The sequence below is a fragment of the Mytilus californianus genome, unplaced genomic scaffold (genome assembly GCF_021869535.1).
Source record: "Mytilus californianus isolate M0D057914Y unplaced genomic scaffold, xbMytCali1.0.p SCAF_1, whole genome shotgun sequence".
Lineage (NCBI taxonomy): Eukaryota > Metazoa > Mollusca > Bivalvia > Mytilida > Mytilidae > Mytilus > Mytilus californianus.
Window position 1 is genome coordinate 74,883,863 of NW_026262581.1, and position 12,451 is coordinate 74,896,313.

Sequence of the window (12,451 nt, forward strand, 5' to 3'; positions counted from 1 at the left end):
GGGGTATTTATGGTGTCATGGGTATCAGATTGGCTTGGTGGACAAACAGATTGCTCTCATTGGTGGAATCTTTAAAGTGAAAAGTATTCATGAATTTTCATTGGTCAATCATTAGATCAAAGTAATTTTTGGAAGCTGGCTTGGGTTTATCAAAATTAACTTGTTAGTGTTAATCAAAATCATGATTGAATATCAAAAAGTAGATGATTAGAAATGAAAAATGTTCACAAAAAAATAAGGAAACAAAAAAAGGAATTTAGTTGCTTATGAAAAATATCAGATGATGATCAGAAATTATATTGAATTGAGTCAGATAATAGACAATAATAAAAAATGGAATTTTTATTTTTCCTACTTTGAAAATATTTTATATTACTTTATTGATATTTTTCCATATTTTTAAAACTTAAAAGTGATATCCAAATTTATGCACAAAGAACATAAGATAGTTTAACATTATTAGTTTATATAAAAATATATATATCTCTTTGTAGTGAACAGTGACATAGTTTTTTTTATAGTTTTTCCGCCAAATAAAAGATATATTTTATTGGTCCATTTCATTATTAATTCAGTTACTTTGTTTTGACTATTGTTTCATATGCAAAGTGTAATTGCAAGTTACATTTCACTATTGTGATCTTTATATCTTTAAAATATTGTTTTTACTTGATTATTTAAACTTACCTTCTTAATGGTCATTGAAAATATTCAAATAGTGAAAAAAAAACCTGTTAAGTTAAAAAAAAAAAAAAAACTTTTTTTTCAAATAAAACACCCCAAAGAGTAAAAAAAGACTTTAAAGCAAACAAATTCAGTTAACAAAAATAATGACATAAGGAATAAGTATGTGCACATTTTTTGGTTTATATTAATTTAGTCTCAACAAATGTCTACACTTTAATACTAGATTCAAAATATTGGCCAATATTGTTAAACATACAAGAATGTAAATGAATACCAGATTATTAATTAATATCATGTTTATTTTTTATTTGAAAACACACATATAAACATTAAAACTTAAAATTAAAACATTTACATATATTCATTTGAATTTTAAAAGCTAAGTTTGATTAACTTAAATCATTGTTTATCACCCTTAATCATTGATCTTTGATCTATTAATCACCTGTAATTACTCTCTTTGATCTTCAATTAATTATGAATACCTATCATAGATTGATTAGCTGAAAAGTAATCAGTTTGTATTTAATCATGAGTAATCAGAGAACAAATATTCACTTATTGTTTTGATTACCTATTATATATTTCCTTAGATCTTGAATAGGAAAACTAATTACCTTTTTATTACCTATGAATTATCTCTTTAAAAGGGAATGTTTTAATTTTGAATAATTTGAGTTATTTAAAAAATGTTGATTATCAATAATTATCACTATTTTTATTTCATGAAATTGGTTGTTTTTGTGTCTTTTTTAAATTAAAAAAAACAAAACAAACAAATATGAATATTTAAAAAATATAAAAAAGTTAAACAAAATTTATGAAATGAATATTCAAAAAAAGAATGTAATGAATTTTCATTCATGATAAAAAAAAAAATCCCTCCATACACACCTAAACCCAAAATCAGTGCTTTTCTTGATGTACTTACCAGATCATGATTTATAGCTGGCCCAAACAAATTGTTCAATTATTAGCTAAATAAGTATAAAAGTACTTACTGTTTTACCATACCTGTAATATTTTTATCTATTTCTAGGGGACTGATATCCGATTTCTGTTACTCCTTTAACCAAAGAATGGCACAGCATTCATTAAGAGGACAATTGATAGGCTATTACAACAGCATGCTTAGGATACTGGAGGATTTTCCTGAAGTTAGGTTAGTTCTATGTAGTCAACAAGATTTTTATACATTGACTAACATTATTATGTATATAGATTCTACCACTGCATTGAGTTTGATACTATATTTCTCCACTTGAGACTGTTAAAATTTTGAAATTATATATTAAATATTCAGAATTTAACTTTCGAGAGTTGGGAATATCGTATTGCACGAGATATGGTGGTTCAATCTGTTTCTCTAATGATTTTTGATGATATGCAGATAAACTTAATATTTCTTTGCCAATAATCTGCAAAAAGATGTGTTCTTTCTTTGTGATGTCAACAGGCATGTTTTCCCTTTTTCGTGCCGTCACAAAAATCAGAGAAAAGCAAGAAAATTTGACCTCATAATTGAATTGTGACTAATGAAGAACTGAGATCAAACCAAGCACTTGTTAAAAGTATAAATCGGGTAAGAATTGGAGATAAGCATACATCCCTGGGCTGCTTAGAGTTATTATGTATCAGATGTTATACAATAAAAATTGAAATGTGTTAAATTTACATTCTTATGTACAATTTTAAGAATATTTCACATTTTATATTCTGAATATTAATTTTGAATAGCACATTAGGAGATAGATATAGGAACTTATCTAGGTCTGCAAAAAGAAAAAAAATCAGATTACAATTACCCACATAAAAAACAGGAAATTTTAGAAAGGAATTCTCCACATTAAAGACAGAAATATTCTACAAATACAATTCCATGCAAATAGACAGATAATCTTTGAATTCAATTCCACACAAAAAGATGCATAATACTGAAGACATTTGCTTGTTAAAATATGAACAGAAATGTTGAACATTGTATTTTTTAAATGTAATGAACAGCTATAAGGACAGCTGCTTTTCAATAGCAAAATTATGCACATGTATGTTTTATCTTTTTTTTTTAGAAAATACTTTATGATTGGTGATATGACAGACCACAAGAATACAGAAGGACTAATTCCTGATCCTAGGTAAAAAAAAATATTCAAATTTTGTTCCACATATCCGAGGTAGAGGTTATTTGAATATTCAAATATTGAACCAAATGTCCAAGATAAAGAGTTGGAGTTCATTTGAAGATATTGAGTGACATATTCAATCATATATCTGTTAAAAGGATGCATCTACTGGAGTATAAAAAGTAGATTACTCTGACCTACTTTTTGTGCTCCACTAAATCATACTAAGATCTTCATCAGAGTTCAATTCTCAGAAGTTTATTTAACAAATCACATTTTATATTATTGCACTTTTCTATACCCCTGGACTGCTTGTCAAAGGAAAATCAAAGAATCGAAGGAGCTCAGAAAATGCATTCAATTTTGGAAGCTGGCTCTTCAACAAATGGCCAAATCAAGGACAAGTTGCATCTTTAAACTTGAGAGGCCTCAGTGGATGAGTGGTCTCAAGAAGTTCAACTACTGTACCACTAGCCTGTCAACACTGAGATTGTGAATTTGAGCCCCGCAAGTGGCTGGTGCATTCGACTCCTATCTTAATTGACTAGGATTACCAGTTTTCCTAGTGGTGATCTTCGGGCACTGTGGCTCCTTCACCAATAAAAACTGGCTGCCACGGAACAGCTAATATTGCTTAAAGTGGCGTTAAAACACCAAAATTAAATCAAATCAAACTTAAATTTTTTTTCATATGTTCAGCCAATGCTTTTTAAGGTCAAGGATCAGTAATATGGTTACATTACAGATTTTGCATACAGCTTAGACATGTTGAACCTTAATTTTCTCAAATAATTGAATGGAACAGTTCCTTTAAAGAGCCTATGAAACGAATCTGTCTGTACCAGATAAACGGTTTAACCAATCATGATATTCATTTTTCAACATTTACATATTTTTCTTAAAGATTTCTTTGTGAAATATAACTGCAGAACAATTATTCATTTTACAGTTATTGCATCCAGATTTTCCGTACAATTGTTTCTGGAACAGCCCTCAGTTATATGAAGAAAATAGGTTCATCCATTTCTAGTCTTTTATTATATTGTCAATTAGTTAAGTCTTTACTTGTAAGGACTTAGGTACTGCATAATGTAAGTAAAGAAGATACATTATGGAACTTTACATTTTTTATTTGTTATTTGATGTTCAGTTAGATGGTAATTTTAAAGAGTTAATTTGGACGGCATATAACAGTGTATCATGGTTTTACTGTTCTTTAGCTTTTTCATTTATTTGAATATCATTACACAGCCAGAAGATCATAACACCACTGTATGTATGTGTGACTAGATTTTTAAAATTTTTTTGTTTCATTTATTTTAAATAGATACCCTAGAAAGAAATTCCCTTTTAGATCAAATGAAACATTTGTTATTCTCTTTAAACCATATTGATATGAAAAAGACTTATATATCTGTAAGTTACAAGTTATTGAAACGGACATTTGCATTTTAAACTTCAGTTTACATTATAAAGATATTCTTTTAATGTTTATTTTATTATTAAGATTTCTTGTAATTTTTTAATTGATCAATACAAAATAGTTAAGAAAATTGTTGTTATTAATAATTACAGATTCTTTATAATAGATTGATAACTATATGATTACCATTTTTTTTTTAACTTTTATAAAACAGTAAAATATATTCATTATTTATTATAACCAGAAACTAGTTTTATCTGAACATGGAGCTTTGTTACAATTAAAAAAAATACAGCTGCATAAAATATTTATTTCAAGCTCACCAGCTAGAAATGTATTACCATTGCTTGGTATGTGTTGTCTATCTGCCTGCCATAAACCAATGAGACCTTGGACCAATTGTAATAACATACATTTATAGCTTAATTTTCTTACAGAAGTCTTTTCAAAAAAATATGTTGGCCAACCTAGCAGGTTTATTAACATAGCCTCTATTGTCAAAAAATTTGGGAAAATACTTGTAATAAAACGTAGACCTGCAATTTCTAAAACTTTTTAGATCGGTGTTGCTTAAATTATCTTAAAGTGATCCTTTTTCTGATTTATGTTTATCCATCAAATAGTCAAACAAGATAACAGTCATTAATTATTCTGAAGAAAATCTTTGGGAAAATATTATGAAGATATAAATGAATTATTGATTTGATAAATTTGTTGTGAATATTGCAGAATCCTTTCAGATTTCCCCCCAAGTATCCCCATGAAACTTCCAATATTGCTGCCACAGTGGAATTCATTGCTATATCTTTACTGTGGATGAGATCCACTTACAAACTAAAATAACCATAATTTCTGTAAATAAATACTGTTTATTTGTTTTTTTATTCAAATTTTATTTTTATTGAATTGGTCTATTTTTCAAGACTTGGAACAATTGATTTTTTTATGGTCCTTTTTAAAAACTACACCTTAAAGGACCGGGAACCTCATTTGATATGCTGGTCACTGAACAATAAAGTTTTATTAAAGGATTGTACACAAAAAACATTATATTTTTCTTAAAATCACTAGGGAAGTTTGAACATAATTTGGCTTGAAATAATTCTTAGTTGTCCTGTTATATTTGATATTCAGTCGACCAACCAACATGATTTCAAAGCAACCTGTTGAGTAATATTAGAACATTAAAAATGTATTACCAAATGAAACAAACTACACACAAAGGGTAGTTGCTATTACACTCTAAATAGTAGTAGAAGAAATTACCAAATTTTGAAGATTGCAGTTCCAGTTTTTTGAAGGCAACACAAATATTAAAAATTTGTTTCTCATAAATTTAGGAATATGATGCAGATGCTGCTGATTTGAAATTGACATTGTCAGAGACATTTAATATATCTTTAAATTTTGCAGAGTTAAAGAGAGACTTTGGGAAACATAATATTTGTTTGAATTGCCTTGTATCATTGTAAAACTTTGTGCATTTTCTTTATTTTGTAGGAGTGAATGCTTATTTAAGTTCATGAATGCTACCTTTATTTTATTGCTTTTGTATAAAGATCCATATTCATATTGAGTGTATACAGTGATATTTATTGTGGTTTTTTTTCAGGATTTTTTTTTTTAGTGATGAATATTTTGTTTGCAGGTGATTGTGATAAATGCACCTAAGCAAAAGTCCTGTTTCAGTTAGTAAAGCATTGTAAAGAGAACAGACATTTTTAAACATTGACTTAGTCAAAGTATAAAGAAAGTTCAACTCTGTTCATTAGCTTACATTCTGTTTTCTTGTTAGTTACACTTTTATAACAATTTAGCATTTACATTTACACAATAAGACAATTTTTCAATGACTTCTCTTGAATTTTTGCACAGCAGACTTGAAAGAAATCAAGAATTAAAAGGATATCTTGTAAAATTGTAGGTTTTAAGATGTAAACTTTTCAAGTTAAACATGTGTAAAAAGTATACTTGAAAATGGTTTTCATTTAAAAAAAAAAAAAGAGTGTTAGTGTTTTGATTCAATTTAATTTATTTAAAGCTGAATTTATCCAAAGGATAATTTTCGTTGATATGCATGGAACTTTTTCCACTTGCTATGTAGCTAACAACAATTAATCAGTGAATTGTTTAGTTTGAAATTCCATTAATAAGGAGTTAATGTTGCATATGAAAGTTAAAATAAATGAAATTGAAATGAAATTAGTTTTATTTATGTTTATTTTGGTAGAACTAACAAGAAGCGACCAGCACAGTTACTCACAACGGATGGCAAGCATGTATTGAATGTATTTTTCATTCCCTATCATTTGGAAGCTCTAGTCATGTATAAAAAACTGGACGATTCACAGTGTACAAGAGCTCTGTCACACTCTTTGGTCATTGTGTCAGCCATGCATGACATGTTGCATTATTTATGTGCTCATGCACGACTAGGAAGTTCTCATGCCAGATTAGGATCGAGGAAGATGGAGTTTGTTTCAGCTGATTGGGGAGGGATGGAAGGAGTTGGTAAGGATCAAACAATTCATTTTATAGCATCCCCTCTCTCCCACACCCACAAATAAAGATAATACCAGGGAAATGATTTCTGTGATATGAAACTAGAAGGGGAGTTTAATGAATCTATTTTATTATTCATTTTTTAAAGGCAGAAATGTGGAACATACAACAACAAGACAGCAACCATACAACACATATAACCAATAGAATATAATTATGTACTAGACATTTTAAAGATTTTTGATGTTTAAAAAAAAAGAAACAATGTTTTAAAATTATTATCCTTATCAAGTAAATTAATTTATGCAGGATATTAACATTGAAAGTGCTATAATGTTGCATTCTATTTATAAAATAATGTTGTGTATAGCATTGATTATACGAAAAATAGTAGGCAAGGTTTGAAACAGCAAACCCTCACAGAAATTTCATTTTTGAATTGTCAATTTTAAATATAACATGATTCTTATTATTGAAATGTCAATTTTAAACAAACCAGTAAAAATAATCTCAATATATATATCCATGACTATAGCAAGAACCTGAGAAAAAATCCTAAATTCTCAAAAGGCTTCATTCCGTATTTTTATTTCAAGCAGAAAACAATGGATAAATTTTACTTCCAGTTGTCATGCAAGTATTCCTACTTAAAGCGCTTTAAAGATGCAGATAACTATTGCGCTAAGCTCAGTCTTCTCACATGAACAAACACTTGATTGACTGGTAGAATGCTTACTATTAACAGCAGCGATACTGACTATTGTGAAAGGCCCTGCCTACTTACGTGAATATACTATTGATTGACAGGTGAAACCTATGCTATTAACAACATTTGTACTGACTATCATCCAATGGAAGGCTTTTCCCTAAATAAATCATTTTAACTCAATGATAAGAATTTTAATGATCAAAGAAAATTCTTACAGAAAGTATAATAATCTTGAATAACATTTGGATTGTATTTGCTGTCAGGTGCTGATTTGAGAGAATTAAAGGAGCAGATAAGTTTTCTATCAGGTCCTACAGATCCTGTAACAGTGGGAGAATTTCTATCTTTGAGGAGGGATGTCATGTTCCTGGAATTAGATACTGCCATAAGACACTGTATGATCAATACATTCTTGTCCACAGGAAATATTACTGCCATGAAGGTAATTATCTCCCCTTTTACTATCATATGGCAAACACATTCTGTCAAGAATTATTCTATTTTGATATTGCAAATTTTATTGTAAACAGAAGAACAGGGAATATCAAACATGAAATTCCTAGGTATATTCCAAAAATCAGTCTATATAAACTCGTTCACACTTAACAGGGTGTCATCATAAGTAACAGTTATAAGGTTGTGGCGTCAAACATAAATACCAGATTTTTTTTAGCCTTTGTGTAGGTTTTACTTCCTGGACAGATTTTATGATTTATATTGGATGATTTTGGATCGTCATCTGGGAGAATGAGTTGATCATTTTGAAGGAAATGATTCAAATATCTCAAGGGGGTGATATCCCATATGAATTTTCTTTTAAACACTTGATTACAGTTTGTGAGGTTTGTAATCTCATGCCAATAGCACAATATCAGCCCAGGAATATTTATACCCCTGTTTGTTTCCCTGTTAATTAAAACATGTGATAAATTCAAAAGTTAATTATATCATAACTGTTTGTGAAACCCTTCCTTTTTATGCTGTTTTCACAAAACCAAAATCATATCAAGTATTGTAAATACAAAAAGAAAAGAATTCTTGTCAGAACAGATCAAATAAAACTTTAAAGGTAACATTTGTATGAGGACTGTTAACAAATTCTAATAAATACAAGTCTAGTAGAAAATTAGGATGTATTTTACTTGTATACAAAATTCTGCCTTTCAGAGAGAGAGCATGTTAACAAATTCTCATACATACAAGTCTAGTAGAAAATTAGGATGTATTTTACTAGTATACAAAATTCTGCCTTTCAGAGAGGGAGCACAGCTTTATAATACATATGTATAAATAAATCTTTTTATAATAATTTAAATTAATGCACTTATTAAATTATTTATTTCAGTCCATTCAGGATAATGTATACCATGCACTCCCTCACTTGAGTAATGTCCAAAGACCTTCTATTTTCAATTGTCATCTATCTGTCCCAGAACCACTTGAACCTAGAGATATTAAAGCTAAAGCATGGTATCCATGGAGATCATTTTGTGGCAGGTAAGTTATCTATCTGTATCAGAACCATGGTAACCAACTTTATTCATGAAATCTGTATAACTTAGTGTTAGAATAAAGCAGTTTGGATTTGTACCCAACAATATAATATGAATTAAATAAGATATTACAAATGGTGAAATAGATATGTTGCCAGAAGCGAACATTCTAGCACAGCAAGCAAATAAGCACTTCTACCTGTCAGATTAAAAAGAGGGTTTGTCTTACCATGATCCTTAGGCAGTGTGAGCCCAAATATGAGGTACATATAGGAAGTCCTCATTCATTGCCTATAACATTCAATGAAAGCTACTCCTCTCCTTTGAGACGAATTGCCTGAAAGGTTTGATATTTAGTAGGATTGTTTGTCAAAATTTGGAGTTGATCATAGTATACCATCATTTTGATGTCACAATTTTTGCATAAGCTATGGAACTTTGACCAATTTTTGCTTATTGTACCATAATGAAAAATTCTGAAAGCTACTTCTCTTAGATTGATAGCAATAAAGCTTACATACTTTGAAAGATTGTTTGTCAGCAGTTGTAGTTAACCATTCAATTCTGCAATTTTGGTTTGACAATTTTTTTTGAGATATTGAACTTTGGTTATTTTTTTAGCTGATTTTGACATAGCAACTTGTGAACCCTAGTTTTGTAAGTCAAAACGTCTGAAAGTTTTCATTTCATATTTGGTAGGATTGAATATCATCACATAAAGTTGACCATATTAAACCACTGTTTTGATTTTAAAAAATTGCATGAGTTATGGGACCTTTACCATGTTTGGCCTATTGTAGCATAGTTGTTCTATGTGAATGCTACTTCTTTGTGGCTTAATGCTCAAAAGTTTTCATACTTGGTAGGAATTGTGGTTGACCATACTTTATCACATTTTTGTTTGATAATTTTAGCTTGAGATATGGGAATTTGACAATTTTTTGGCCTATTGTTGCAAAAAGATATACTGTGAAAGTTTCAATACTTAATTGAATTGAAACTTACATTGTATTTTAAAACAAAGAGAATTTTGCAACAGGATAGCAATCTTGTTAGTACCCTATCTTTGTCTATCTTTTTCAGGAATGACCTGTTTACATTGCTTCACTAACTTGTTTATTTGTTACAGGATTGCATATATGGTCTGTTTACATTGCTTCACTACATATATGGTCTGTTTACATTGCTTCACTACATATATGGTCTGTTTACATTGCTTCACTACATATATGGTCTGTTTACATTGCTTCATTACATATATGGTCTGATTACATTGCTTCACTACATATATGGTCTGTTTACATTGCTTCACTAACCATGTTACCGTGTTTATCTTTTACAGAAATGGTCCATTTCCTTTGCTGCATTGGCCTTGTTACAAAATAGAATACTACATACAACTATGTCTGGCAGGACTAAATGAAGTTGACAGGTATAATACAAATTAGCTGGCCAATCTTTCTTAAAAGATTTGTCTTTTTTGATGTTAAATAAACATCAGTCCCTCACTTTGAAACATTTTTTATGGATAATTTACATAGAGACATATATGACATACAACAAACCAATATGAGCAGAAAAAAGTGTGAAGAATGCAGTCAACAACAACCATTTGTACTTTTGCTATCCCTTTGTGTACCTGATTTTCAGATGTTAATATCTATTGTGAAGCCACAGTACCAATATAAACCTGGGTCTGAATCATCCCTAGTCTGCCTTGTTTCAAATATTATTTTACTGATGCTGTCAATCAAATAGCATGGTAGTTTCATGGTGAGATGATCGTATTGCGATTTTAACAAATTTATGCTACTGTTAAGCTAGATATGTCCATAATAATTTTTGTATTATGAACAATAATTGGTACAGCAATTTCCACATTTTTTTCGATCGGTCAAATCATCTCTCTTCATTGGATAATACACTCAAATATCTTCTGTGATGTAGCAAACTGCCCTTTGATCTGAACTTATGCTGAACCATCCTAAGGTGGTCTTGTTTCAAAGTTATATCTGATGAAGTAACCAACCTCTGATGAATGTAGTTTATCATTATTGGTACAGATCACAAGTTTTCAGTCAGTTTATGAACAGTTGCAAAGTGTGCATGAAACCTTGTTGAAGTTTCTAGTTCTGTTTTAATTTTACCATTCTTTGCTTTTAGACATGTAGCAAATGGAGAAATTCTTGGTGTTACCTTGTTGATGGAAGATGTTCTTCAGACAGGTCACCAGGAAATTTCTTTGACCGGTGATCAGGATGAACCAGAATCAGTAAAGGGATCCAGAGGACCGTCTAGGGCAGCTAGTCGAGTAGATGTTCATACTCCAGCTAATAATTTATCTAGAATAAGTATGTTTTACATTATTCAGTTACTATATAGTTTTGGAATCATTTTTTGTAAGTTAAAACATACTTTTCAAACTTGTAAAATGAGGATAACCTGAAATTTACACTGACTGAAGTATGAACTATTAGAATTTATTAACCTCTGATCTTGAAAAAATGCCAAGTTATTTAATTTTTAATCAAAATAGTATGGAAAGTGCCTCATACCCTGAATAAGCAAAGTTCCTCTTTCTGCTTGCCATTTTGTTGGATGGAACTTTAGCATTTATATTTTTTATACGCCCGTTTACAGGACGTACTATGGTATACCGTTGTCAAAATGTCGGACAATAACTCAAAAACGCTTTAACCAATTTGCATGAAACTTTGGTGAATTCTTTATATCTATTGACGTGAGCTCCCTTTGATTTTTATAAATTTTGGATTTTAAGTTTCCGAGTTATGGGGTTTTATTCATTAATAAAGGGGGATTTTCCAGTGTTCGAACAATAACTCAAAAATGCTTGGAACAGTTTTCATGAAACTTTGGTGAAATGTTTATATCTATTGATGTGAGCTCCCTTTGGATTTTTGTGAATTTTAGATTTTACGTTTCCAAGTTATGGAGTTTTATTCATTAATAAAGGGGGATTTTCCAGTTTTCGGACAATAACTCAAAAATGCTTTGAACAGTTTTCATGAAACTTTGGTGAATTGTTTATGTCTATTGTTGTAACTCTCTTTCAATTTTTATAAATTTTCGATTTTACGTTTCTGAGTTACGGGGTTTTATTCATTAAACTAGAGGCTCTAAAGAGCCTGTGTCGCTCACCTTGGTCTATGTGCATATTAAACAAAGGACACAGATGGATTCATGACAAAATTGTGTTTTGGTGATGGTGATGTGTTTGCAGATCTTACTTTACTGAAATTCTTGCTCCTTACTATTATCTCTATCTATAATGAACTTGGCCCAGTAGTTACAGTGGAAAATATTTTGTAAAAATTTACAAAAATTTACTTGCTGCCCCTGAATTGGTAATTTTAAGGAAATTTTGCCGTTTTTGGTTATTAACTTGAATATTATTATAGATAGAGATAAACTGTAAACAGCAATAATGTTCAGCAAAGTAAGATCTACAAATAAGTCAACTTGACTAAAATGGTCAGTTGACCCCTTAAGGAGT

At 29.8% G+C, this 12,451-nt stretch overlaps 1 protein-coding gene across 18 annotated transcripts in view; it reads left to right on the forward strand.

The window, feature by feature from the left end:
• Positions 1 to 12,451, forward strand: part of LOC127707401 (uncharacterized) — a 76,409-nt gene that overhangs the window by 40,348 nt on the left and 23,610 nt on the right. For all 18 annotated transcript variants that reach the window (XM_052211881.1, XM_052211900.1, XM_052211908.1 and 15 more), the window contains 7 exons: positions 1,727 to 1,849; positions 2,757 to 2,822; positions 6,464 to 6,744; positions 7,708 to 7,886; positions 8,790 to 8,941; positions 10,280 to 10,369; positions 11,101 to 11,288. In XM_052211881.1, the coding sequence (XP_052067841.1) occupies positions 1,727 to 1,849; positions 2,757 to 2,822; positions 6,464 to 6,744; positions 7,708 to 7,886; positions 8,790 to 8,941; positions 10,280 to 10,369; positions 11,101 to 11,288 (1,079 nt within the window). The remainder of the gene's footprint in view (positions 1 to 1,726; positions 1,850 to 2,756; positions 2,823 to 6,463; positions 6,745 to 7,707; positions 7,887 to 8,789; positions 8,942 to 10,279; positions 10,370 to 11,100; positions 11,289 to 12,451) is intronic.